This window comes from Diadema antillarum, unplaced genomic scaffold (genome assembly GCF_040938485.1).
Source record: "Diadema antillarum isolate AM-2024a unplaced genomic scaffold, OU_Dant_1.0 seq00001813_RagTag, whole genome shotgun sequence".
Classification (NCBI taxonomy): Eukaryota; Metazoa; Echinodermata; class Echinoidea; order Diadematoida; family Diadematidae; genus Diadema; species Diadema antillarum.
The window spans coordinates 40,367-67,522 of NW_027272488.1; the positions used below are offsets into that span (position 1 = coordinate 40,367).

Genomic DNA, 27,156 nt, shown 5'->3' on the forward strand with positions numbered 1-27,156 from the left:
GAAACTTTTCACAGGTCACCACCGGATTGAGGTTTTTTTCCAACTCCCAGCCAAGTTGGTTGAATGAGTTACCGACGGGGGCGGGACGCGAAGCCTACAGAAATGCAGGCATTGGGCCGCACGATTTTGACGTCATGCTTACCTTCTTACGCTGCAGGACAAAATATATTTCTCGGTAGAAAGGGCTATCTCCAAATCTCTGCTTTCTCGACCAGTTTACTGCGTGGGTGACAGTGGCTGTGTGGCTTTTTGCCCGCATTTGTACTTGGATGTGTGCTAGGGCCTATATAAAATACTCACTAAACATCGTCAAAGCCAACGAGAAAACACAACGAAATTAATGATGGCAAATTTTTGTCGGCTAAAATAAAAGTTTGGATTACTAGTATACTAATAAAAAGTAAGTCCACACGACCTTAGAAATACGAGTATAAAGGACGGTTTAACAGACTTTGATGAACATTACAAACCTTCATCGTTTATCAGAAAGGTATTATTATTCAAATCTGAACTCTAATCCTCTGGACTTAAAAAGACATGCAAACATTATCACTTCAAAACGACATAAATATTTTATGGAAATGCGTGTTCATTTTGATGAAAGCGCAAAACAGCACTTTCACTTCTCATGATTCTGTGTATATAATGGTACAAGACATTCAATAAGAGACGGTAAACATTGGGGTGGGGGAGAGACATTCCTTAAACGTTTCTGTGATCACTTACAGAGAGTTTGTCTATATGCACTTTTTGAAGTCGTTCCTGTCTGTCTTGGGTTATCATAACCATATAGGCCTAAACATGATGTGAGAAGCAACCTGTTGAGGACGGACTGATTTTGATACAACACGCATTTCCCATACACACCTGCCCGAGTATACTCAGACTCGGGACTCGTCCTAAACGGGTTTTAACACAGATTGTTGCCTTGCATGGACGTATGAACATGACGACATTCTACTAAAACATGTATCAATCAATACAGTACAGAAAACAGACATAAAACGCGTTACGGTGGTATTTGATACACTTCATTTTTTTTTCAATTCAATTCAACATTAATTTCATTTTTCGACCAAACATATAAGTTACACTTCTTTTGCACAAAACATGTAAGTTACACTTCTTTTGCACTTGCGTGCAATATAGGCCTACATTCACTGCCTTGGGGTATGAGTTGGTTAATTCTAAAACAAAATGGAGGAGTCTATAGATGACATTGCGTAATAAGTCAGAGAGATTGGAAGCTGGCTCACATCTCAGCATATTATGTTTTCGAGTTCTTTAAACATTAACAGAATTTTAAAAAAGTCCGATGCAACTGAAGTATGTTGTTGTTAATGTTGCCACGTCTGCTACTGATAGTTGGACAGTACCAATCACTATAATTTTTGTCTCATCGAGTATATGTCTTTGTGAACAAATTAGTCAGCTTATGAACTTAGTTTTTACTCCCTCTCATATTTCTTCTCTTTCTCCTCTCCATCTATCTATCCAATAGAGTTACACTATACCTATCTATCTATACCTATACCTATCTATCTATCTATCTATCAATCTATCAATCTATCTATCTATCTATCTATCTATCTATCTATCTATCTATCTATCTATGTGTATATGATTATGATCTGTCTCCAATCTTTGTATCGAGCTCTTTTTTGTTTTATCTTTTTTTTACCTTTTCTTTTAAGATTATTTTGCTGATGTTATCCATTCGTGATCTATTCGTTATAGTTAGATCTTATTCGTGGGAAAATAAAAAAAAAAACATGTTGATAAAAAAACATGTGTTGATAGCTTTTGTTTCTCTGTTTGTTGATTGTGTCACAGAGTTCTTGCATCCTTATATTTTTACCATTTTGTATCCTCCATCTTGTATAGAATCAGCCTTCAACTGTAATATTCTTCAATCAATAATACGGGGTGTAGTTGTTCCAGTATCTCGTTCTTCAGCAAAGAAAATAGCAATGACAGCACAGAGGGCGCACTAACTATTGCCTTCCGTGTCTGTATTGATGGGTTTAGGGGTGCATGGGCTACTTTTGTTGTATTCTCTGTCCACCTGCTTGCTCGTCTTCTCTCTAATCCGATCGGCTATCTCTCCCTCTCTCCCTCCCTCCCTCCCTGTCCATCTCTCTCTCCCCTCCTCTCTCTCTCTCTCTCCTCCTCCTCCTCCTCCTCCTCCTCCGCCTCCTTCTCCTTTTGCATTTAACAGATATACAAACAAATGAAATTATAAACGGAATTTAGAAATACGAATGAACAACGGAAGAAACATGAAAGACAATCGTGAAAGGAGGCCGGTCAGGGAGAAGAATGAATAATTAGACGGGACAGACATAAGGATGGAAAGAAGGATGGAAAAATGCATGAGTCAAATAGGGAAGAGAGGGAAAAAAAACAGGAAAGGGGAAGATGCGAAACGAGTTTTGTGCACCAAAGAGGAGTAGATGAGAGTCTGAAAGATGACCGAGGATTGGAAAATGTAGGCAACCTATATACTTTCCGACGGCGCGCTCAATAGATAGAGTACTGTAGTTAACAGGGGAAAAAATGCGCTAAACTGCATGCAACAAGCGTGATTGTTGCGTAACAATGAATTGCGCTGCACCTCTATGGCGTACTTAGCAACGGCTTGGTATATTATAATCACAGTGGGTGTTATAATGTTTTGTATTAAAGTTTTGTGTTTTGACACGGACGCTTTTACTTGCTTACTTGCGAATTTCGGAAGAAGCAGTTCCATACATTCTTTGGCACTTGCAGCATCTTTTAAAGTTTTTAAAAGATGGGTTGCATTCATTCCAAAGTTGGCCCTGACATTGATGAGTTTGATCCGGGCTTTATTCCGCAGAGAGTAAGCCGCTTCCGGAAAAAGGTAAAGATGTCATAGATTTACGAAGAATCAATTTCGATTAAAAGCGCATTAAATTTATTCATCATCACTTATTCATGATTTATGAGTTTATTCCCTGTCATGGATAGAAAATAAACATTATTTTGGCAGTTTCTCACTAATATGTTTAATGACATACAGATACATTCCCATTCTTGCATTTTTATACAGTAATATCACTTCGATAGCACCATGAAGACATTTAATAGGCCTAAATACAAACGTTGGCAAGGGTACAGTCATCAATATTTCAAAAAATCTCAACATCTATGTTTTCATGATTCTGCATTGTTATGTGATTCTTTATCGAAAATTTAATGCACATGTAACTACAGTTAATTTATCGGAAAACATAAAGTAGGTCAATTTGTAGGATTTATCAGTAGGTTAGAAAGGAAGGAGAAAAACGCCCAAGTTTTTTCCAACAGTCAATCATAGCGCGCTTTTAGATACACACCCACCTTGGGTTAGACTACTCATTGGCCTCAACTACTACTCATCATGTCATTGGCCGCAACTACAGTATGTAGTACGGTTTATCTTTGGCACTTCATCGATGCCAGTGTTCAGGCATGTCAGGTGAAACGCGCTATGTCCGAATTGATTTTGTCAAATGAAATTAAACAAACTGGTCAGTGAAAGTTTCTCTTATATATTAAATGATTAAAGAAAGTTATGAAAGCTTCACGCGTTTCCACGAAACAGTGACTTTATTCAAAACTTGTCATGTGCGAATCTGCTGACACATTTTTAAAATACCTTTTGGTAAGATTTTCATGAACATTTTACGGTGTCATATATCTATGAAGTTAGACTTTGTAAAAAGTTTTTGTTGATGGCGATGCAAACATTGTTAAACATGACGTGTAGCTTCAGAGAGATGTGTATTCTCCTCTGCATCACTGAATTCTACGTGACATCTACGTATTTAATGACTCCCATGTTAGGATGATCTTCCTATGAAGGTTATCATGGAAGTCGATGGCGGTGATTATTGGGATCCGACATCGATTGATACAGCGCCCGATGGTGACGAGTGGGGGGACTTCGTGGTATTTCCAGAAGAATGCCGCAAGAAGATCTTCGACGAAGACAACGACCCCGTTAAGGTTGGTTCGTTTCCCCATTTACTTTCGTCTGTAAGTCATTGTTAATCATCATGAAAACTGTGCGGTACGTTGGGACAATTATGTAGTTTTACGTTACAAAGAAACTCTCTCACACACACAGACACAGACACACAAATATATATGTATTATATATATACATATATATATATATATATATATATATATATATATATAATATATATATAATATATATATATATATATATATATATATATATATATATATATATATATATATATATATATATATATAGGTAATTCATGCGTACTGACGAAGCTCTGTATTAGCTTTACTGAAAATGCTTACCTTTAAAAAGACTAACCGCATAATGTTTCCATTATTGCAAAATCGTTTAAAATAATTTGATAAGAAAGTGAATGGATTATCGCATGGTGATATGCATTCCTGCATGAGCCATTGAATCTCTATAAGACTTCATGATAATGAGCGCATACTCAATAAAGTCACATGCTTTTCCAGTAATACGTATATCTTTCCTCTCTTTGTTCATGGCACGAGACACCACAGGTATACTAAGGAAATATCACGATGAAACAAAGGTATGGGAATCATTATGACGTCTTTTTTCTTTCTGTCGTATTCAGTACATGACGGGCATCAAAACCGCTGACATCATCAACCATTGCAGCGGTCAGGCAGTGGGTGTTGTCGTGCTGGACGAAGTAACAAGATCGAAAGTCGATCACGAAGTGATGAACGACCTCGCCACGCGGTGTCAAACCAATGATGCCAGCATCCAGAGCGAACCAGGTGATGACGGCAAAATGCCAAGCGATAACGAAGGAAATGATAACATCAAAACGTCAGATGATGGATGCAACAGCAGTGAAGTCACCATGGCAACAGAGGAAGATGGAGGGAGGGACGGCGAAACCATTTCCACATCGGAAGATGATGAAGGGAGGATTGAAACACCCGTCTTGCCAGCTCGGAAGGAGGAGGAGGAGGAAGAGAAGGAGAAGGAGGAAGAGCAGGATGAGGAGGGGGAAGAAGAAGAGCACGAGGAAGAGGAGCAGGAGGAGAAGGAAGAGGAGGAGGAGGAGGAGAAGGAAGTGAAGGAGGAGGAGGAGGAGATGGAGGAGAAGGAGATGGAGGAAGAAGAGCAGAAGGAAGAGGAGGAGGAAGAAGGAGAGGAGGAGGATGGAGGACCACCTTTGACTGGTAGGGACGAAGGAGATGCTCGAGATGATTTGCCAGGGGTCGAGAAGAATTACTCGGAGGAGGAGGAGGAGGAGGAGGGGGAGAAGGAGGTGGAGGAGAAGGAGATGGAGGAGGGAGAGCAGAAGGAAAAGGAGGATGAGGAAGAAGAGGAGGAGGAGGATGGAGGACCACCTTTGACTGGTAGGGAAGAAGGAGATGCTCGACATGATTTACCAGGGGTCGAGAAGAATTACTCGGAGGAAGAGGAGGAGGAGGAGGGGGAGAAGGAGGTGGAGAAGAAGGAGATGGAGGAGGAAGAGCAGAAGGAAGAGGAGGAGGATGGAGGACCATCTTTGACTGGTACTAGTGGTAGGGTAGAAGGAGATGCTCGAGATGATTTGGCAGGTGTCGAGAAGAATTACTCGGAGGAAGAACCTCTGATGGTGGCGAACGAAGAGGAACACGAGAGTCTCGAAGGCAAAGTTGCATGTCACCAGCTATATGACGAATTGACACATGAAAGTAGCCGATCAAATGATCTCACAGGTGTGTGCCATTATAACACACTTGGTTATTCTGCTTGGAATGTTAAACTGTTCTTGTTGGAATGTGAGTGTTTGTATGAATATCTTCACATTCATGTTGATGAATAAATTATTGCATATATTTTTTTGATAAAACATCATTTTTGAACCCTGCAATGATCGCAAAACCTCCAGAAAATTTGTATCTGGTCTAAAATAGTTGACCACCTGATGTGATTCAGATTCAGAGTATGCGGCTTCACTTTTCCCTAAGACGCTTGCCCGAGTATACCCGGGACTCGTCCTCAACGACTTAGTAAGAATGTTGTAAATTAGAGCAAGTAAAAAGAATGAAACAAGATTTGTTAACGTATTGCGTTTGATCTGTATCTTTAAACGATTGAAATGAAAAACTGTTTTCAGATCCTATATACTACAAATCGTCTTTTCACAGCTTGTCAATCTCGGAAAGTTGAAAGACGCCCTCTTTGTCAATGTTTGGTATGATCTTCTCTGTCCCACAGCCGAGAGGAAAGCCAAGGAGACGTCTTGCGCTGCATCATCACCTAAGGAGGCTGATGATCACCATGACAATGATGGTGGTAATGATGAAGAAGGGATCGTGACCAAGGCATCGGTAAGATGCATAGATAACATTCGAAGATGCATCTATTCCATTTGAATCGCACGCAGTACATTATTTTTTTCATAACTATCCAAGGCCCTGTTGCATAAAACCCTTACCGCTGGACTTACCGCTCCTTTCTAGCGGTAAGTCTTCAAATTAGCGGTAAATTTTATAATCCTTGATGCTGATTGGCTGTGATGCCTAATTTTGACGGTAGTTACCATTGAAATTCAACGGTAAGTTTTATGCAACGGAACCCAGAAATATACAAGATGATCACATGCTGTACACATGCTGTATTATTCATCCTGCTCCAGCCCTTCAAGGTATCATTTTTCTTTTCTTTGCACAGGACAGTCCATGCTATTACCTGCAGCAAAGACAATGAAGTTAAAGCTAAATGAACATTGCCGGGCATGTAATCCTGTTGCTTAACGAGGTTTCTCGAACTTTACACAATTAACTTGCATTGCTGTGGTGTCATTCATAGACTGATATTTTTATTGACAAGATCGGTTGAAGCTTTTAGATTTGCTCTTCTTCGAGTATACATTGCATTCTAACATGAACTTCATATCACCTTTAACTGTTGCGCATCTTCAGGCCGCTAGAGAAGACATAGAGGGGAAAAGAGACATGTCAGGCACTGCGGTGAAACCGCGGTTCGGATTCGGGTCGACCGGCGGGGACGATGACCTGCAGTGTGCAGACAACCGCATCGACTTACAGAAAGCGGTAAAGGCTGCGGTTGAAGAGCTGATGGAGGAGACCATTGGAAGAGCGCTATATTCCAGACATGACCGGTGATCGTATTTCTCTAAGCGATCCTCAGGGTGGTCGTTGACAGGATCAGGGATGTGCGCTGAAGGCTGCAACTGTGGTTGGCAGAGGGACAGTTAGATGGACCTGGCATGCATACGATGATCACGCGTGCAGTTATAAGTAGGGGGCAGCAGCACAAGCAGGAAGAAAAATGAAGTGCATGTGCAAAGGAACCTACTTTCAGGTAATTAATTCTCACTAGTAGAAATTATGGTAATGAAAAATACACACACACACACACAAAATATGCATACCTCTTTCCATTAATACTGCATCTGTAGCATCTTAGGTTAATAGCCATCATGTTGGGATGTCAGCCATGTTTCAATTCATTAATACCAAATCCTTTATTGCATATAATGAGAAATCTAGAGTCCCATGTGAGATCAGCCTTTGTTGAAAGAGCTACCAGAATAGAGAGATGAATTGACAGATATACAGTGTATATATATATATATATATATATATGTGTGTGTGTGTGTGTGTGTGTGTGTTTGTATATATAGATAGATAAGTAAATAGACAAATCTAGTGAAGATTATGGAAAAAAATGATGACTGATAAATGTATTGTCAGTATAGACAACAGCAACGGCAGAGCTGAAGATAATCACAGTAGGGAAGAAGATCATAATAAGAAGGATATCAATATTCTCTGTTATTATTGAGTTTCAATGATTAGACCTTAACGTTACAAATACTACTCGCCATTTTTCCCCGCAGCCCAAGGTTAGCTTGACACCACGCAGTAGGCTGAGGTACAAGGAGGAGTAAAAGGAGACAACTAGAAGAAGGAGAAATAGAAGGAACATTAAGGAGATTAAGGAGGAGAACATGGAGGAGAAAGATGAGGAGAAGAAGAGAGTGGAGAAGAAGAAGAAGAAGAAAGAGGGAAAAGAAAGACAATTAGGTCGAGAAGGAAAAGAACAAGGAAGAGAGCAGAAGCAGAGCGAAAGGGAAGAAAATCTACACCTGAGCCCACCACATCCGGTTCTATCAGAGTTAATCAAGGGTATATCCTCAATACCTATCATAACAAGATTACAGTCATGAGATTGATACATTGTCATTTTCACTTTCATGGTCGTTGTCAGTGTGTGCATAGTATAGGTGCTCTTCAATTATTCAGTCGAATATGGATATGAAGGACATGAAGGTTAAGGACATGGAAGTATACAAGGCTTCTATTCACTTATGTTGTGGCGTGGCGGTGTCTTTGGGGGTGCCTATGGGATGTCGTGGCCGAGTGGATAAGATCACTTGTCTCTGAATCTCATCATACTGAATTATGAGCGTGTTTTTACTTCTTGGGTTCGAGCCCATGCAAAGCCCGACACGTTTGCCCCTTCAGCAAGGCACTTTGTCCACATTCCTGCTCTCCATTCATACAGGGTACATGGATACATAAAGAAAATTACCCTTAATATTATGTGCTAGATACTATAGACTATGATAAGCATTTCATTTCATTTTCACTTTAATTCAAAACGGTGATGAAAGAACTCGCTCAGCCAGTGGCTGTTATTCTGCAAGTCCGTACATACAGTAAAACAACAAAAACATAGCACAATAGATTCACTGTACTAAAAATGATTAAAAGAAAAACACGTAGTATATATATATATATATATATGTGTGTGTGTGTGTGTGTGTGTGAGTGTGTGAGTGAGTGTTGAATACAAAACATGAAAAAATATTCAAACATTGACTAGAGACTGACATGAGGCAAAACAACAATGGTATTCATTACATTACATGGTATATCTACCGTATTAAACTTATAACCACAAAAATTATCCTTAATATGTGATGGATATTAGACTACAATTGCTGCTGTTTTAAATGAGACTTGATAATATTACACAAACACACACACACACACACACACACACACACACATATATATATATATATATATATATATATATATATATATATATATATATAATTATTAGAAGAAAGAGTCTCAAGTACGCCATGGATCCAACGATTACAAAAATGTTTATTACAAAATTTTCGGTCTGCCTCAGACCTTCGTCAGTGCAAAGACATTGTCTTTGCACTGACGAAGGTCTGAGGCAGACCGAAAATTTTGTAATAAAAATTTTTGTAATCGTTGGATCCATGGCGTACTTGAGACTCTTTCTTCTAATAATTTCAACATTCGAAGTCCGACACGTATATCAGTATGAAATAGGCATCATAGAACAAAAAAAAAAAAAAATCATTTCGTCAATACAAATAGGCACACAAACACACGCATAAAAGTCGTAATGATATACTAGTAGCTCGTGTGACGCTTGCAATACTGCAATGTGCAAGGATACTTGCATCTACATACACCAGCATACGCAATCAAAATAATTGGCAGTGTTAAACGCAGAGATCGTATTGAAGTCCCGTGTATTTCGTGCCTTTGGTACGTGTTTAAGCTCTCAATTAGCGTTTCTCTCCTAATTATTATTACACACTAAGGAAGAGGAAAAGAGAGACGAGAGGAAAGGAATAGAGGAAGAGAGGGAAGAAAGACCGTGCAGGTTACGAATTGGTGCTTAACGTTGATAATGATGAATACTCCTCACAAAGGGGTACTCTGTGTGTCTGTATTATTGTCCCATCATTACTGCTTAACTACGTTCAACAGCGAACGCGCAAACAAGTTACCGCTAGGAAGATACACCCAGTTTCACCGGGAAACTTCGGGTTTTTAAAACCTTCAAACCGGTACGAACTTCTGGAGGGAGAAGAGAGCGCAACAACGTGATAAAATTTGCTAGCAAGCGATGAAAATTTGTCGCTGAGAACTGTCGATTCCCGCCTCCAATGCTAATCACCTCGACTGCTTCCAAAGAGATTTCTATCGGAACAATCTTTCGGGCAGCGGCTCATTAAAACTGGTTGAACATCTCAGCGCTGTCAAAGGTAAAATCTTACGTGCACCTCAGACTAAACAGCAAACAAGACTTCTCTCACAAAGTCGTGAATGATTGCAATTAATGCCTTCCATTTTATTCTGATTTCTTCAAGATAGGGAGAGAAAAAAGAGGTAGAGAGAGCAGAAGAGAACGGTCATTCTCGTGCTCTTCAGAGCGAAGCCAGAGCAGGTTTTTCTTCAGCTCAAACTTAGGACTGTTCTCATGACCACCGTCACAGAACAGAGTACCATGGACATCACCAATTCAACGCTGGTGATCGATGATGTCGGAGATATCTTCACGTTCGCCATGGGTCTACTGATTACGACAATAGCTATTTTAGGCAACGCTTTCGTCATCATTGCGATCGCGAAAAATCAACACCTTCGGACGGTGTCGAATTTGTTCGTGCTGTCGCTAGCGTTCACCGATCTTCTGGTGTCGACAACGGTGCTACCTCTGGCCGTTCAGTACTTGTACCTGGGAACGTGGCGGCTAGGGAGGGTTCTTTGCATCGCCTGGGTTGGACTGGACGTCCTCTTCATCACGGCCTCCATTTTGAGTCTCTGTGTCATATCGATCGATAGATACCGGGCGATCAAACAGCCCATCAAATACTCGATGCGTCGCACACCGCAGTTGGCGGCAAAGTTTACCGCAGCAGTGTGGACGATATCTTTGACGATCAGCGTGCCATCTGCATTTGTAATCGATTACTCCGACACTGGTCTGCAGTGTGGTTTAAAGAAAAATGCAATTTATGCCATTTGCTCCTCATTTGTTTCCTTCTACGGTCCCCTATTCGTCGTGCTCTTTGTCTACGTGAAGATATATCGAGCGGCTAAGGAGCGAGCAAATCGCATTGGCAGCAACATTAATGGTGTGTCAATAGTCATGGAGGACAGATCCGACGAAAGCAAGCCTGAGTTAAAACGGCAGACGACTTTACAGCGACTTAGATCGACAATATCCCGCGCAAATCTGTTCGCCGTAGCAGCCCAGAATGCGGAGGCCGCCTCGACGTCGGGAGCGGGTGAGGGCGTGATGAGCAAGGCGCAGTCGCTAAAAATTTCAGCTGCTCGTGAACGGAAGGCTGCGCGCACAATCGCAGTCATCGTCAGCGTTTTCGTTGCCTGCTGGTTACCTTTCTTCGTCATGCACGTGACGCTTTCACTGTGTCCAACTTGTCACGTGTCTTCTCTTGCCTTCAACATCGTCTCCTGGGTGGGTTACCTCAACAGCGCCTTGAATCCCATCATCTATACCCTCTTCAACAAAGATTTCCGCAATGTGTTCGTCAAACTCTTCAGGTGCCGATCATCCTAAAAATATATCATTACAATTCAGTGTCGAGATGTCATGGATGTGAAGACTATTTCAAACAAAGTGAACAAAATCATGCCCACCAACTGCTTTTTGTGTCATTCCCTGCAACCCCATCAAGCATTCTGTCATTGGAAATATAATTTGTATTTCTCAGTAATTATAATAAGCCTGCATTATGTCATTAAAAAATTGTATCACGGAATAGAAATGTATTGTTATAATTATTTCATGTATGTATATTCATATTCATAAAAATTTTGTTCATAAAAAGTAGCAGAAACTAATAATGAAATAAAATAATAGTGGTGTACAAATCAATCGCTCCCAGTTACCTAAATCCATTTCATAACTTTGCCGTACGGACTCGGCAACGATTTCCAAGATGTTATGACATCCAACATTTGACAAAACATGTAAAAGTGAGGCTTTCTCATCTACCCATGTTGGTACAGATTAATTGTTGCCTCTCTCCGTAAACGTAACATTCAAAAGATATTAAAGGATCACTGTTCCTAATGTGGAGTCTCTAATGTATCACCCATCGTATAGTATGAAAGTCTTTCAGTGGGAATCGGATAATCAAGTCCTTATATCCACGATGAAATAATAAGTTTGTAATATAATTCAACACTAATACGTTAATTTATTAGTTATGTTATCTGCTGTAATGTGTTTTCCCCTCTGGAGTTGTGTAGAATGTTATTGATCAAGTTTGCGAATATATTGAAAGTTTAAAACGTACCGTTCCTCCTTTACGTGCCATTTCACCTTTGACCTGCAGATGAACATGATTGTGTCCAATTATTGAAGATTGAAGATATGAAGATTTTATGTGATTTGATTTTTTTTTTTTGGGGGGGGGGAGGGGGGGGGGGGTTATTCCCCATTTCAGTGAGGATCTCTACTCCAAGACATACCTTTTATCAAATCACCACTGACATATGAAACTGATAATTGGTTTCTTACATTGGTTTGATTTAGACGTCTAAATATCATTTCTTAAAGAAATCTGTTTGTATAATCATCAATATTATACGCAATGTATCTCTTCCCGTTCTTGGTTTTCACCCTATTAGTTTAACTCCGAAAGTTGTTATTTTGCCAGGGATGTGCCTCTTTCTCCTATAGTATTTGCAAATCTAGTAGTTCAGTGGAAGTGGTCCTCATGGGAATGAACTTGATATTTCATCATAAACTGAAGTCACTGGCCATATCATTATGCGGGGAAAACGATGAGAATTATTCGCATCGTTATTCGTATCATTCGCATCAAAATGCAAATTATTTTGCAGTGAATGGTTTTATTTAAGAAGGCAGTATAGTGACTCTCATGCCTCCTAGGGAATATCATTGTTGTTATTTTTACCTTTTGATTATCTTTTAAGTATTTCGTTTAGTCCCATTCCTACCTCCACATTTGTCACATAAATCATTCTAGTCGGCATTAAAGACGATGAGCAAAACAAAAACAATTTAAACTAAATTGTCTCCATTGATGTTTGTCAGATGAGTGGATTGTTCTCGGAGACTATGCTGAATCAGTGCGACTTCGCTTTTCGAGAGAAACTATGAAAAAGAAAACCAACAATCAGACAAAATTAATAAGCAAACAAACAGGCAACTTTGTGTTCCAGTGCTGTCGATAGTCTAGTGTACTGACTGACGCTCGCAAATGAATTTCAGACCATTATAAAAAAAAAACCAACGAAACAGTCAATAAATATCAAAGTACGAAACAAACACTTGAATTTCGATTGAATCATCGGGTGGCACTATGTACTTCTAAAGAAGGAGGGGGTCATTATGTCTGTAAAAAACTCGCAGAGTTTGCAACACTGATGTGACCAAGGATGAAAGTTGTTTCCTGTATGCCATCCCATGCCATCAAAGGCGTCAGTCAAATTCTCGGTAACGTCCCTACGTCTTCAGCAGACATGTGTTAATTGGAGAGTTCGTCTCGCTTTGTTCATCTGCGGAAAATTAAAAAATGGTGACGTAATTCACGAAGAGGAGTCCTCCGGTGGGCGACCAACACATAAAGGACATTAACCCCTAGCTCTAGTGGTAGAGGGAGCGCAATAAGCGCACGCACAATTAACTTGTATTTGAACTTCTGCTTAAAGCGGATGTAATTTGAATGCACTCCATTCTTGATACCGTCAGGGAATTCAGGTGCTCTCTTGTGTAACTACCGTATGATGCCTTAGTGACTATTTGTTTGCAACTTAACTTTTATCTGGTTGGAGAAAGAAGTCATCTCTTACAACATTTCTTGTTTTATATCAGGGATCTCTTGTTTTAACTGATGGCGAAGAAATGAGCAGAGCAGTGAACGTGCTCCCTTTGTTGTAGTAAGTAGCAGCAGAGCCCAGTCGTCCGACTATAGTTTATACAAAGCCATGTGTCATGATACCGCTAGATGGCGCCTTGCATCATTCACTGTCTGACAATTTTGAGTTTGTCCATTGAACTGTCTTCGCTCTGCGTCTTGTCTGCCATCAATCTTACCATATACCTTGTAAATTTTGATGGCTTGGGATTGTTGGGAAGGCAAGGGAAAATGTTGTGCATTACGACTGTATTGATATAATTGACATAGTATGCGAAATCAATTGCACTACTATTATAATATACTACTGTTACGACTACTAGTACTACTACTACTACTACTACTACTACTACTACTACTACTACTACTACTACTACTATACTACTACTACAACTACTATTATACTACTTACTACACTACTAGTACTACTACTACTACTACTAATACTACTACTTACAATAACAATGATCATGTAAATCATAATATTACTAACAAAAGGAATGAAAATGATATATTTGATCGTAAAAATACTGAGTATGATAATAATGATTGTAAGGGCGGTCTAAAGAGAAAATGACAGCATCAATAGCCATTCAAACAGTAAATATAAGGACAATGCCAAGTATTCGTTTGCGCCTTAAAGGTAGGGAATCCCATTTGCATGCCTTAAATGAAGAGTTGTATAAGTACAGTGGTATGTTGAAGAGAGTATCATTTTAGAAACTCCCATAAAGTATTGAAAGTGGAAGGTAACATTTAGTACATTTTTATTGACCGTTAGATTTTGAATTGAATTTTTTCGGGGCTCACCGTAAATTCCAGTACATTACTAGGCTACCTTTGCAGACCCATGCACTGCATGTGTGTCCATCATGTATATTTTGTGAAGAAAGTTCATCAAAACTTACAAACATTTCTATATACATTCTTGCCACACACTCTATATGTTATTACATCAGCTGTTATAATTTTAGATTTGTGTTTATAGATTTAAAAAGATACAGAAGACTGCAACAAAAAGGCTTAAGTGTGGCTGACACACAGAACTACTGAGTAGTTGAGTTTTGTGCATTATTCAAATTGTAGATAACTGTTGACTTCCAAATTTCTCAGCAGTGGCCTAAACAAGTCTCCTGAGGTTCATATCTAATGTTTTGCTGCATTTTGGGAGGTCTGTAAAAGGTATCCCCTACCTTTAAGCAACTTGTTATCCACCATCATGAAAAAAAAAAAAAATGATTACCTGTGTTAGTGCGGTTTAATAGTGACACCGCCTGTTTCTATATTGCAGGATAGTGTGAAGTACACTGTAGTTGGAAGCAATAATGCCGAATCTCTCATCACCAATTATTGTTTAGTTCGGTCTGTGAAATTTCAACTTTAGGGGAGTAAAATTATGTTATCACTCCATGATTATTCGATAAACGCAGTGATGTCCTCAATCGCAGTAATAAAATTAATTGATACAAGACATGACTTCTTGAGAGAGCGACCGACCAAGGGATCATCAGTGATCATAGAAGAGAAAAGTAAGGTTCTTTTCGCTCTTTTTGATATTTTTGGTCAAAGTTCATGCCATACCTACTGTAACTAAACAAAAATATTAAATTCATCTTTGTTTAGGTTACATTTTTTATTTGATCAACTCCCATCATCAAGTTGTCTCTTTGAACGCTCTCGTTAACTTGCCCCGCTGTTTGATTTATGATAATTTGTTATTTTTAACACAATATTCATTTTCATTAGTTACTTTGCCCATTTTAAGCGAAACCTCTCTTAATTTCGCTAATTTAGGTTATCACTGCCTTCAGCTTTACTTTGGAAAAATGTACCCACAAATGTCCGTTCTTAACTAAACTAAACTTAACTAAACTACTTAAATGTCCACATCTAAGCTTTACAAACTGTCAAATTGCAAAACCTTTTTAACATTGTTATCATCGTACAAAATATTGAGTAGAATATACTTTGCTTTGCTGTATTTCGTTTCACGCTGAAAGCTAGAGTTTTGAATTTCATTTGTATCCTTGACATCTTTGTTGCCTTGCTTGTGTATTTCATCTGAAAAAAACCCCCAAGAAAATAACAAAATAGCAATGACTTCAAGTCAGTCCTCAACTCATCTCCAATATCCAATCATAAGGGAAAATAATACTATACGGTATCACTCAAGTTATTCTCTTACCGAGTAGATCCATTAAAAGGGTCGCACCTCCCTCTCCAAAGCTATTTTCTGGAACGGAACTCTCCTTTCTTAGTCAGTTATAAGAGAGTTCATTGACCCAACTCATTTCCTCTCTATAGATCCCTTTCCGCGTAACAAAATATGCTTCAAAGTAAATATCGTGCATTAAAAGAAAGCTCCCCTTCTGCAGGAAGCGTATACATGAGATATCTGGATGGACAATATCAGAAATATGATCATGTCCGTCTCGAGGATGTGAATTCCTCGGAAGATCTGGATCATTAGGGAAATCAGAGATGTTAATATTTCACTAACAACTAAATCTAATTTCAGTTTTCGATATTAAAGTGAAGCACCGCATTTTCCTGCTAAGTGGTCCATCGCAAATAAGGAGGTAATTACATAATATACCTCCTATCAACGTCTCAAAATATTATAAACTTTACGGGGCTATTGTATTAGGCTGATGAGTATGGTGATTTTACCAATGATGCATTTTGGAAGTAGTTTGAGCAGACAAGGGGTATGCCAATTTTCGAACGTAGTCCCAGATCTGGTGCTGATAATGATCACGTGACCTGATGTCACAGCTTGATCCATGGGATAGTGACAGAAGCAATGCTTATAACTCATCTCTTTTTCTTTTTTTCAAAACATAATGTAAGGTGGAGAGGAAACGCATATATTGTCTATATTTCCCTGCAGAGGATGGAAGTTTATGATTGCGCCAATAAGAAAAAGTTTAAGTAAACTCCACCCTATTCTGACATCGGTCAAAGTTCTACTTTCCCTAGATATGGCGGATACCTGTCTCTATGCCGATTTTCAATGAGACCTTATCAAATAGAGAAAGCATCAATCAAACAATTCGATCAAAGTTATAGAGTTATACAATCTCACAGGGTTTCCTGTTTTCACCATAAAGCAATAAAATGGTTTACCGTACAAATTAGGCATGGTGATAATGCCATCTTCTTCCAAATTTCACGCTAATCCACATACAAATCTTCACTCATTTGGGATTTTATCATGTTTATGACATAGGGATTACAACTTTTAAGGGAGAGAGGCTCATTGATTCCATATCATTGTTTCAGACCATGTTTTTTACTGTCAATAGACATGATTATTGATAGAAAATGTAAAAGGCTATACATTATATCATAAGACCAAATAGAAGAGTTTGCTTGTTTGTTTGTTTGTTTGTTTGTTTGTTTGTTTGTTTGTTTGTTTGTCTGTTTGTTTGTTTGTTTCATTTTCCATCTGAGAAGATGGTTGGATAGCCCACATTCAGCTACACCAGCTGGTATTCACAGGGTCCAGTTGGATGTGAGGCCGGACCACTTCACCGGGTTAAACACCCTGCTCTTTGTGAAGAATAAAATATATGAAGCGGGATCTTTTCCGTGCATGAGTTGTGACTCTCTCTCACACGCTGGACCTCCATTTTATGTCCTATCCGAGGGACAGAGTGTTTTGCCTCTTGCTAAAGAGGACGGTATGCTTACACACAACATTGCTCAGTGAGACTCAGGAATCAGGGAGGTGCTCACCTCCCTGGAGGAATCGAAACCGGGTCCTTTGGATCTGAAGGCAGACGCGCTATACCGACTGAGCCAACTCACCACTCTTGAACATGAAATAAATGAAATAAAATGAAATGAAGAGCTGCTTCAGCGTAGAACATTCCTAATGTCCTCCCTCGGATAAACATGATGACAGAAGATTGAAAACGTGTCAAACAGTGATTTCCTACATTCTGAAAGGCAGAGGCAGAGACAGAGAAACATAAGACATTTTTGTTATAATAACATGTTGAATATGATTTACAGCTATTTCATTTTAGTGCTGAACCCTTCTTCCAGTCGTCGTAAAATAGAAGTACATTCCCTCTAAAACTAGACCAGAAAAAAAAAAAACCACACCAATGTCTGTTCCGGGTTATTCCTTCCTTTCCCCTCCTTCCTCCAGTACCCTCCACGACCTATATGGTTTCTCTCAGATAAGGGTTACTTCCGTAGGATTTGAATACTTTATAGCCAAGAATTTGAAGAAGAAAAAAGTGCCGTGTAGATGATGTTGCAACTTGCCAATGGATACTCAACTTGATCCCATAATACCCATGATTTCTTCAGAGCGCCATTTTGGCGCCGGGACACCATGTTTCTCTGACCATAACGCGTGTCGGAGGCTGCATGACACTTTCGCTCTCTGCTGGAACTTCCCACCCTGCAAACATTACAGGTTCCCTGATATCCATCACTTGTTAACTTCTCCTGATGTAAATATATGAGACTTCGGATCCCAAATTCAGAAATTACTTGATTTTTCTTGGTTTTTTTTTTAAATTCATGGCGAACTCTCTGTGAACTCCATCCCTCAAAATCTTTCTTGCCTGACATGTTGTTGTGCCTCCAACAGTAAAGTCAGCTGAAATGAAGCTTATCATGGACACAAGGACAGGAAGTGAGTGTCATAAGGCCGCTAAGCTTCGTCTCAAACCAGCGTTGGTAACACTAGCCTCATTTATGGTTATATACTCCCCCTTTTCCAAATTGCTAAGGCCGTATAACCTTTGATATATTTAGTATTATACGTAACAGAAATATAGTTAAGGTTTTTTTTTCTGCCATTGATCTGTAATTGTGTGAATCATGTTACTATAAATGTATTGTAATTTTAAATTTTGTGTATAGACAGGGCGCCATTGTAAAGCAGTTAACAAACTGAATGTGCGTACCTTGTATTTTTTTTTTTAGAGAAAACATGAATATATTCACGTGATTATTATGGTCAGACACAGCGAACTGAATTTACGTTTCGGCGTGTTTACCTTTCTTCTATATGTCTTCCCTTGTAAGAAACCATAAATATTTCAGACTGAGAATCTTGCTATCTGGAACAGGTCCTCTTTGTTTTGAAAACTAATCTTTATTGAATTCCCGTTCTTGAGATCAATAATGGAGTTGCAATAGTGCAGCAATGATGGCATTCAAGGCGGATTTAGTAGTTGAATATTGACCAGAGTCATATGATTAATAAAACATGCAAATTATTGTAAATCGATGGAATGTTGTATCACCTCTTCTAATATAGATAAATATGACCCAATGACTGTTAAGTGAAATATCTTGACATTCTAAAATATGTTTTATTACCGCTAACCTTGTATTATCTTACTCTTTTATCAATGCAGATATAAACATGAACAGTGGTGTTTTACTTCAAGTAAATCATCTCGCATGGTGAGATTTGACTCTTAATATAACCGAGATTCAAAGTCGATGTTTAAATCTCTATAATTTGGGCTAAGATGGGTGGACTTGATGTGGATATTAGTATGGAGCTTCCTCCATTGACTCTCATTGACATTATGCTGCAGCATTGCTCAAACATGCACCACGACTTCCAACCCGGAGCACACTCGGTATATAGTCAAGGGGACATACCGCAGAGGACGAACATGAGCTCATAAATATCATTGACGGATATAGTTTGAAATCGACATGAGCAGCACTGCGACAGAGATACATTAGAAATAAACAGAGGAGACATACGGGGATTCCTCGCTATGGCGACATTGAGGGAAGATGAGAAAGAGAAAAAAAAATTGGGTCAGCGTCATTAGGTTTATGAGCTGTACCTCAATCCTGGTACAATTTCCATAATCGCAGATAAGACCTTCATTTCATTTTGCCCTGTCCCAGTGGGTGCTATAAACCCGACTCTTGTACCGTATATAACAGTAAGAGGGGGTATAGATCAATTAATTAAAAGGGTCCATTTCGAATGTCAGAGTTTATTAGGTCATAGAATGAAACTCTTAACTGCATTTAATCGTGGGAATGGAACTTTAAGATAACATAAAGACGCATTATTCGCAATATACGCAATATTTTATGCAGATTTTTCTTTTAATTTCTTATACAGAAATAAAATAATCATAAACAAGGCTCAAGAACGAATGACATTCCTAGATATATCGTTGCAACATGATTATCAACGAGAATAGTTTCTCGAATATTTTGTTCAGTAGAGGCTATAGTTGCTGTAAATCATTATTCAGCCAGTTATATACCTACAATCAACAGATACCGTTTATAAATGTTCTATTCAAATACATGTAATCTATTCGATAAAACTTCAAGCAAAGCGGGAACTTGAGATAGCAACGGAGCCCATTGGTCATGGTGGGGACAGAGCAGTATGCCACAAGATATAGGCTAGCGCCAGCTACGGCCAAAAAAGTCAAATACTTGCTGCCGCTCGATGTTTCTGCAAGCCGAGAGATGACAGGTATGAAAACAGGCAGGCATTCCCTTTTAACACCATATTTTCTTTTCGGTTTCTGTATTCATTTCCTCTCTGTTATCTCCTTAATTGTACTTTCCTGCTTCAGCTTTTTGAGGATGGGACGTCTTGTTGAATTTTGTTCATAAGATAACGAGAACTCAATTAGAGTCTGTTATTGCATAGTGCATCTGAAAATAAAAGTACAGTGAATGAATGTTTTATGAAGTGCAGAGAAATAAATTCGGGTGAGATTTAACAGATACGTAATCATAACAGTGGTTTACATGATTTGCGAGAAGGAATGAAAACACAGAGCCAAATAAACGGAGAGAGATCGGCATCACCGAGTAACTGATTAGTAGAGCGCAAGAAATACGTCGCTCTAGAACGAGAGAGGTTAGATCAGTTCAGTGACAGTTATTTCAAGCAAACAATATACATTAAGTACAAATAACAATGCGATCAATTTGAATATACTGGGGCGCATCTCTAGAAGTCCGCGTTATTACGCCTCCATCAAGATACGACCTTCCAAACATCACTGTGACAAGTACGTAGGCATGACGTTGAAAACGCCTGTAATGTGCTGTCGAAAGTTTTGGCCTTGAGAAATAATCCTCCCATCTCGCTCCGAGCTGGCGTGTCTGCCTCCGAACTAATCGCAAGTTCGTGACTTTCCAGCGTGCATGACGGAACATCTCGGTTCATTCCATCAGGCTTCATTTGTCAAAAGTGGGTTACGAAAGTGTGGTAAACATATTTGAAAATAAAAAAGTTGTACATCTAGAACGTCTCAATGAATGCAATATAGGGAGGGAGGTCGTGATTTGGATTCCATTTGTCACAAGATGTCAGTGCCATGGTAGTATTCTGCAGTTAGCTTAACTTTGTAGCTTGTGCGTTCGCAAAGTTCATTGGGAGAGTGAACTTCGTCTGTACATGTAAATAGATTTGAACAATTTAGATCTTCGTGCAAGAATTTCATTTCGATGATGAAGTTTATACCTACCTTGTTCAGTCTTTTGTCATTAATATTTCCAGATGCTTATTGGCTTTTTTTTCAGTTTCAGTAACACAAAGTTTACAGACTAAGACCAAGGCTATAGATAAGGCACATCTTCCGGCGCTTGATGAAGATAGAGCAAAGAGTGCAACAGGGTGTTTGAAGTATATATACACTGCAAAAAGTCCGGTGTTAAATAGTGAACACCGAGCTGGTGTTAAATTTTCGGTGCTCATTTCTGGTGTTAAATTAACACCTCCGGGTGTCATTTCCAAATTTTAAACTATTTTTTTAAAGAGTTTCTTAGTAACTGCACTTCTTGTTGATTTTTAATTTAAACAAGACGATCAAGAATTTTACATTAAAATATTAGATTTTTGAAAAAAATGTGAAAATAAATTTACACCACATTAACACCAGCTGGTGTGGTCTCTTATTGAAGCTGGACGGGTGTTAAACCATTGATATTAACACCAACAAATATCAAATCAACACCATGTGGTGTCATTTTTGAATTGACACCAGTACAGTGTCAAAATAACACCAGGTACAGTGTCAAATTAACACCACGAAGTGTCAGGTGAACACTTTTCAACACCATCACAGTGCATTTTCTACACCTGTGGGTGTGGTCCTTTATTGAAGTTTGATCGGTGTTAGATTTAACACCCGTGGTGTTAAATCTAACACCGATGTTTTTACAGTGTAGTTAGATCTGTCTCCAGTAACGACATACCAATACAAAATATTCTACACGTTGACCTTAATACTAGGATTGTTAAATGAGCCTAAACGTGCTAAAGGCTTAATTTGTGAAGATTTCAATACATTTTGTTCTGTCTTTTGAAATATAGGTATAACCTCTATAGTGAAGAGAAAAATGGGTGTCTGGCAACTGAGGGGTAATAATAATGGCAGGACCCTCTAGACAAGCCATGGTACCACTGAACAGTCTAATCTGGGTAAATATGACCATACACTGTAAAACATCTGTGTTAGATTTAACACCATGGGTGTTAAATCTAACACTGATCAAACTTCAATAGGGGATCACACCCACAGGTGTTGAAAATGTATTGTGACGGTGTTAAAAAGTGTTCGCCTGGCACTTCGTGGTGTTAATTTGACACTGTGGCTGGTGATATTTTTGACACTGCGCTAGTGTTAATTTAATAATGACACCGCATGGTGTTGATTTGATATTGGTGGTGTTAACTTCAATGGTATAACACCCTCCAGCTTCAATAGGGGACCACACCAACTGGTGTTACTGTGGTGTAAATGTGTTTACACATTTTTTTCAAAAATCAAGTACTTTATCGGAAAATTCTTTATCGTCTTGTTGAAGTTCAAAAATTAACAAGAAGTGCAGTAACTAATAAACTCTTTAAAAAAAAACAATTTAAAATTTTGAAATGACACCCGGAGGTGTTAATCTAACACTATAAATTCAGAACCGGAAATTTAACACCAGCTCGGTGTTTCATATTTAACACCGGACTTTTTGCAGTGTAATGTTATCATATTATTATATTTCCGAAAAGAAATCCAGATAATTTGCACCTTCAAAACTGGGGACACATGATACCCTTAAACACTGATCACAAGACAACAGAACAAAGCAGTTATACCATTCATGTTATTCTCTGTTTTTAATACACAGGTCTTTTTTATGTACATGACCTGGTAAAAATATCTTGGTGTTTAATATTACTAATAGGACCTATCTATTCAGAACGGGTATATTGAGTTCCCTAATTGTACTTCACCAAGCAGAGTTGCTATACGTAGACATAATCATTCAAGAGTATGTAATGTAAATATTATATCAAAGTATCATTTAGATTTGTCATAGGAAGAAGTAAGTAATATTATAACGTTTCAGTATTATATCAGTTCCCCTTTAATGTTGAGAAGTGAAAAGTACTTATATGATGTCCCTGGATAGGGATTATAGACTGCATTTTAAAAAAAAGTTTGATCATTTTGGTCTTGGCCTATATTATCCATTGGAAATAAAATACGGCGGTGGAAAAAAAAAATGTACTGCCTTAGGTTCGGAAGCATGGAATCAGTGTTACCCATGTCCAACATCACAGCAATATGTCACACTACAGATGTCTCATTCCTATGTCAAAATAAACAATATCTTGTACAGTTCGGGAAAGCGATTGTATATTTATAGAAAAAAATGAATGAAAAATGAAATATTTGGAAAATCGAGAAGGACTAATTGCTTTTCGAAATGCGAAATTGATATCATATGTCACCTGTATCTCTCGTCTTCTTTTCCTCTCTGCGCTCTCCCATGCACCCTATTAAAGATTTGGCCCCTTGGTTTGATGATTAATGCAGTGATCTATCATTTTATTCATCCTTTATAATTTACTTTAACCTCTACATGCTACCCGAGATGATAGCTTGAGCATGATTTGAGAAATAAATCACGAACTTTCCAATCATGCTTTCTCTTATGGTTGTAATATGACTGAGAAAAGGGGGAAATAAATGCATACCGCCTCTTAGCTCTCTTAACTCTCTCTCTCTCTCTCTCTCTCTCTCTCCCTGTGTGTGTGTACGCTTGTATATACGTATGTATGCGCTTGTATAGACGTATGTATGGTAATATGTACATGTATGTATGTATTTATAGTATAGGACCTACATGGATGTCTGTATGTATGCATGTATGTATGTATGTGTGTATGAATGTTTGTGCATCTTTTTGTTTGTGTTTTATGAGTCCACCGGAGGTGAGGGGAGAGAAAGGAATCACCTGCGACGTCTGTCCGTCCGTTGTCTGTCCGTCGTCCGTTTGTCGTCTGTCTTTAACGCTACAAAAACTTGAATAACTCTGTACCGAGGGCTTCATGAAGGGAAGGGCGGTTATACAAAGTTTCACATTTTACCAAACATGGAGTCACCTCAAGGTCAAAGGTCACAGGCAGGGGTCATTATTTAGTTTTTAATGGCACGTTTTTATTATGCCTCATAACACCATACGCAAACACACACACACATTTTTTTATACACGTACACATACACATACAGACATCCCTCACGTACGCATATATATATATATATATATATATATATATATATATATATATATATATATATATATATAATTAAATCTATATTATCTGAAAAGCCAAATAAGCACGATGCTTTCACAAATGAAAGTAAACACTTATACATTATACAAATGATACCAAACACAAAAACATACAGGTATACCCGTGCGTACAGAACAAACGTACATAATTATGAATGTCATCCATGACACCTAGACGCAGACTGTTTTACGTTCATGTTAGCAAAATGAAAAACAAAAATTTTTGAATACTAGGCCATAGGTTTACTGGCTAGAATATAATCATTGTCAAATATTACGAGCGATATAGACTTGACGTAGGTATTGCGTATACTGTGTGACTGGATATAAAAACAAACAAATGCACACACACACACATACACACACACACACACACACACACACACACACACACACACACACACACACACACACGCACACACACACACATATACATACATAAACATGGATTGCTGGACACATAAAATGCAAAATAGAGAGGAAGAGGCAGAAAGAAAGAAAGAGGGAAAAAATCGAGAGTAAGAGAAGGAGAGATATGTGTGTTTTTCTTCAAGTCTTGCAGAGTTAGAGTTTCCCGGCGGATTCCAAGTGGATCGACTCCCATTTCTCCATAAGACCTCAATGGCGGACCAGTGCGTGGTAATGACATTCAAGTACTGAAATGGATAGCTCGCCTTCTGGAATTTCTGTCCGCCAGACTGGTTTCATGATTAAGGAAGATATTCGGCAGCGGAGCATGAAGCCTCTGGGAAGATAGCGATATGGTGGATGAAAATAAAGACCCAAAACCTAAGCTTAAAATGAAAGTCTGTGAACTCTGCTTTTTTTGGGTAAAATGAATTGTTTTTAAATCAACTGTACAGTTCTTCTTTCTGTTTTGCAAAATATGTTATAATCAAGCACCACCACAATATTGTGATGTGAGTACAAACAACTCGTCAGGACTTGATGATGAGGGGGAGGGATTCTTGATATGAAATGTTGGTGACTTGAGTCCAAAATACAATTTTGTTCCTTTCTTCTGTATAATGTTCTTCTGATATTTGTGAGTGTTTGCGAGATAGTGCGATCATGCCAGGGCATTTTAATTACATGCCTCTATGACTCTTTTTCCATACTCTCGCAACGGAGGGCTTGAAATTGTCTTGAATGCTATGGACAGAGAAATCAAGTTTCATTCTTAATTTTGATTGATCTAAATTCCTGACTGGAATGGAATGGAATCCTGATTGGCGTTGACGAGGTTGTGTGCAAAGAAGAAAAGGCAGAACAAGAAGAAGAAGAGGGAGGAGGAGGAGGAGGAGAATAATGATACAACAGAGTATGTTATAGATTAGAAGTAAGGAAAATGCAGTAAACCATCAAAATAAAATGGTAGAAGGGAGTATTCCCATGCAAAGAGTATCTTTACAACCAAGCTACCGATTGGGGAGGGAAAATAGCATTACTTCACGAAGAAACTAATTACCTTGCAAGTTGCATTACAAGCTAACCGTAATACCATGGTGAGGGTACAGACTTCAAAGACAGAACTGACAGTTTTATAGCAAAGTATTCTCAGCATCTGCATGCGTTCTAGATGCTTTTTTTCTGGATGCTCATGCAGACGTTGGTGAAATGTCTTGCCATGGGGTATGTTTGGAGACTGTGTAGCATATCCTCAATCAATTCCACCTTATATGTTTGACGTGCGGCTTTAGGCTTCTATAAATCTATGAGAGAGATATGCTGCAAGTCATCACCATGCCACCCAGGAGGAGACGGACCGTGTCGGCTGGAGATAGATAACACCGATGGCGAACATTGAAAGGAAAAATATTTCGTGCCCGTGAGCCATGAAGGTCAGGGATTTATGAGACAATTTTCGAGCATTTAAGCTCAGTCGGTGCAAATTAATGGTGGCAGGTAATCACGAATGCCATATCGGGCTACCGACGCATCCAAGCTTTGAACAATCACCCGCCGCTGCAGTGCCGTTAAATTGGGTTGGCTTTCTCATAGAGACACTGTTTCCTTTTTGCTCATTGATCCGTGGCACACCTTTGCACGTTACGAACCTCTCAGCCCCAATCATACCTTCCCAGATGTTGTTTGTGAACTATTTTGACTGATACTTCATAGTCCTCGCATGCAAGTGAAATATATTATCGACTTTTTTTATCCTCGCGTTGTCGTTTTTTCTTCTTTAAAATGTCCTAGTTTTGAGACATACGTAACTTTAATGGAAGCTTACAATGAATAAAGCTGCTTTGATTCGATGTCGAAATCACTTTTCGTCCTTCTTGTTCCTCTTGAGATTTTTAAATATATCAATGCACACAGACACACACACACGCATATATATATATATATATATACATATATATATATATATATATATATATATATATATATATCATATTGATTAAATTCGCCTGTTGGTCTGATGTCTCGTAATATTCTGCACCTTTAGAAAGGTGCAGTATCATTTATTCATGCATTGGCTTGACAATTATTGTGGGATATTAACTCGTCGACTAGTAAAATGACAGAAGGTAATGTGAAATGAAAACTACATTTCATATTCACCATCGATTGATCTAAAAGTACTATTGATATTTGATCCTTGTGGTACTTTATCAGAAAAAAACCAAGAAAATAACAACAGGAAAACTTTGTTTTGACAAAACAACACAAAATATAACACGGATGTCACGATGTCGTTGGTTGTTTGGCAATAATTGATAATGATATTTCCTCTTGTATCCGTATTTTCCTCTCCCTACACTTCGCCACAACCCTCGCAGGAATTTTACGAGCAATATCTACGGCTCCCCCATCTAGGACT

At 38.6% G+C, this 27,156-nt stretch overlaps 1 protein-coding gene across 1 annotated transcript; it reads left to right on the forward strand.

The window, feature by feature from the left end:
• The first annotated feature begins 10,300 nt into the window (after positions 1–10,300).
• On the forward strand, positions 10,301–11,404 carry LOC139712501 (probable G-protein coupled receptor No18). Its single transcript, XM_071624317.1, has one exon. The coding sequence runs from the start codon at positions 10,301–10,303 to the stop codon at positions 11,402–11,404; it is 1,104 nt and encodes a 367-aa protein (XP_071480418.1).
• The last annotated feature ends 15,752 nt before the right edge of the window (positions 11,405–27,156 follow it).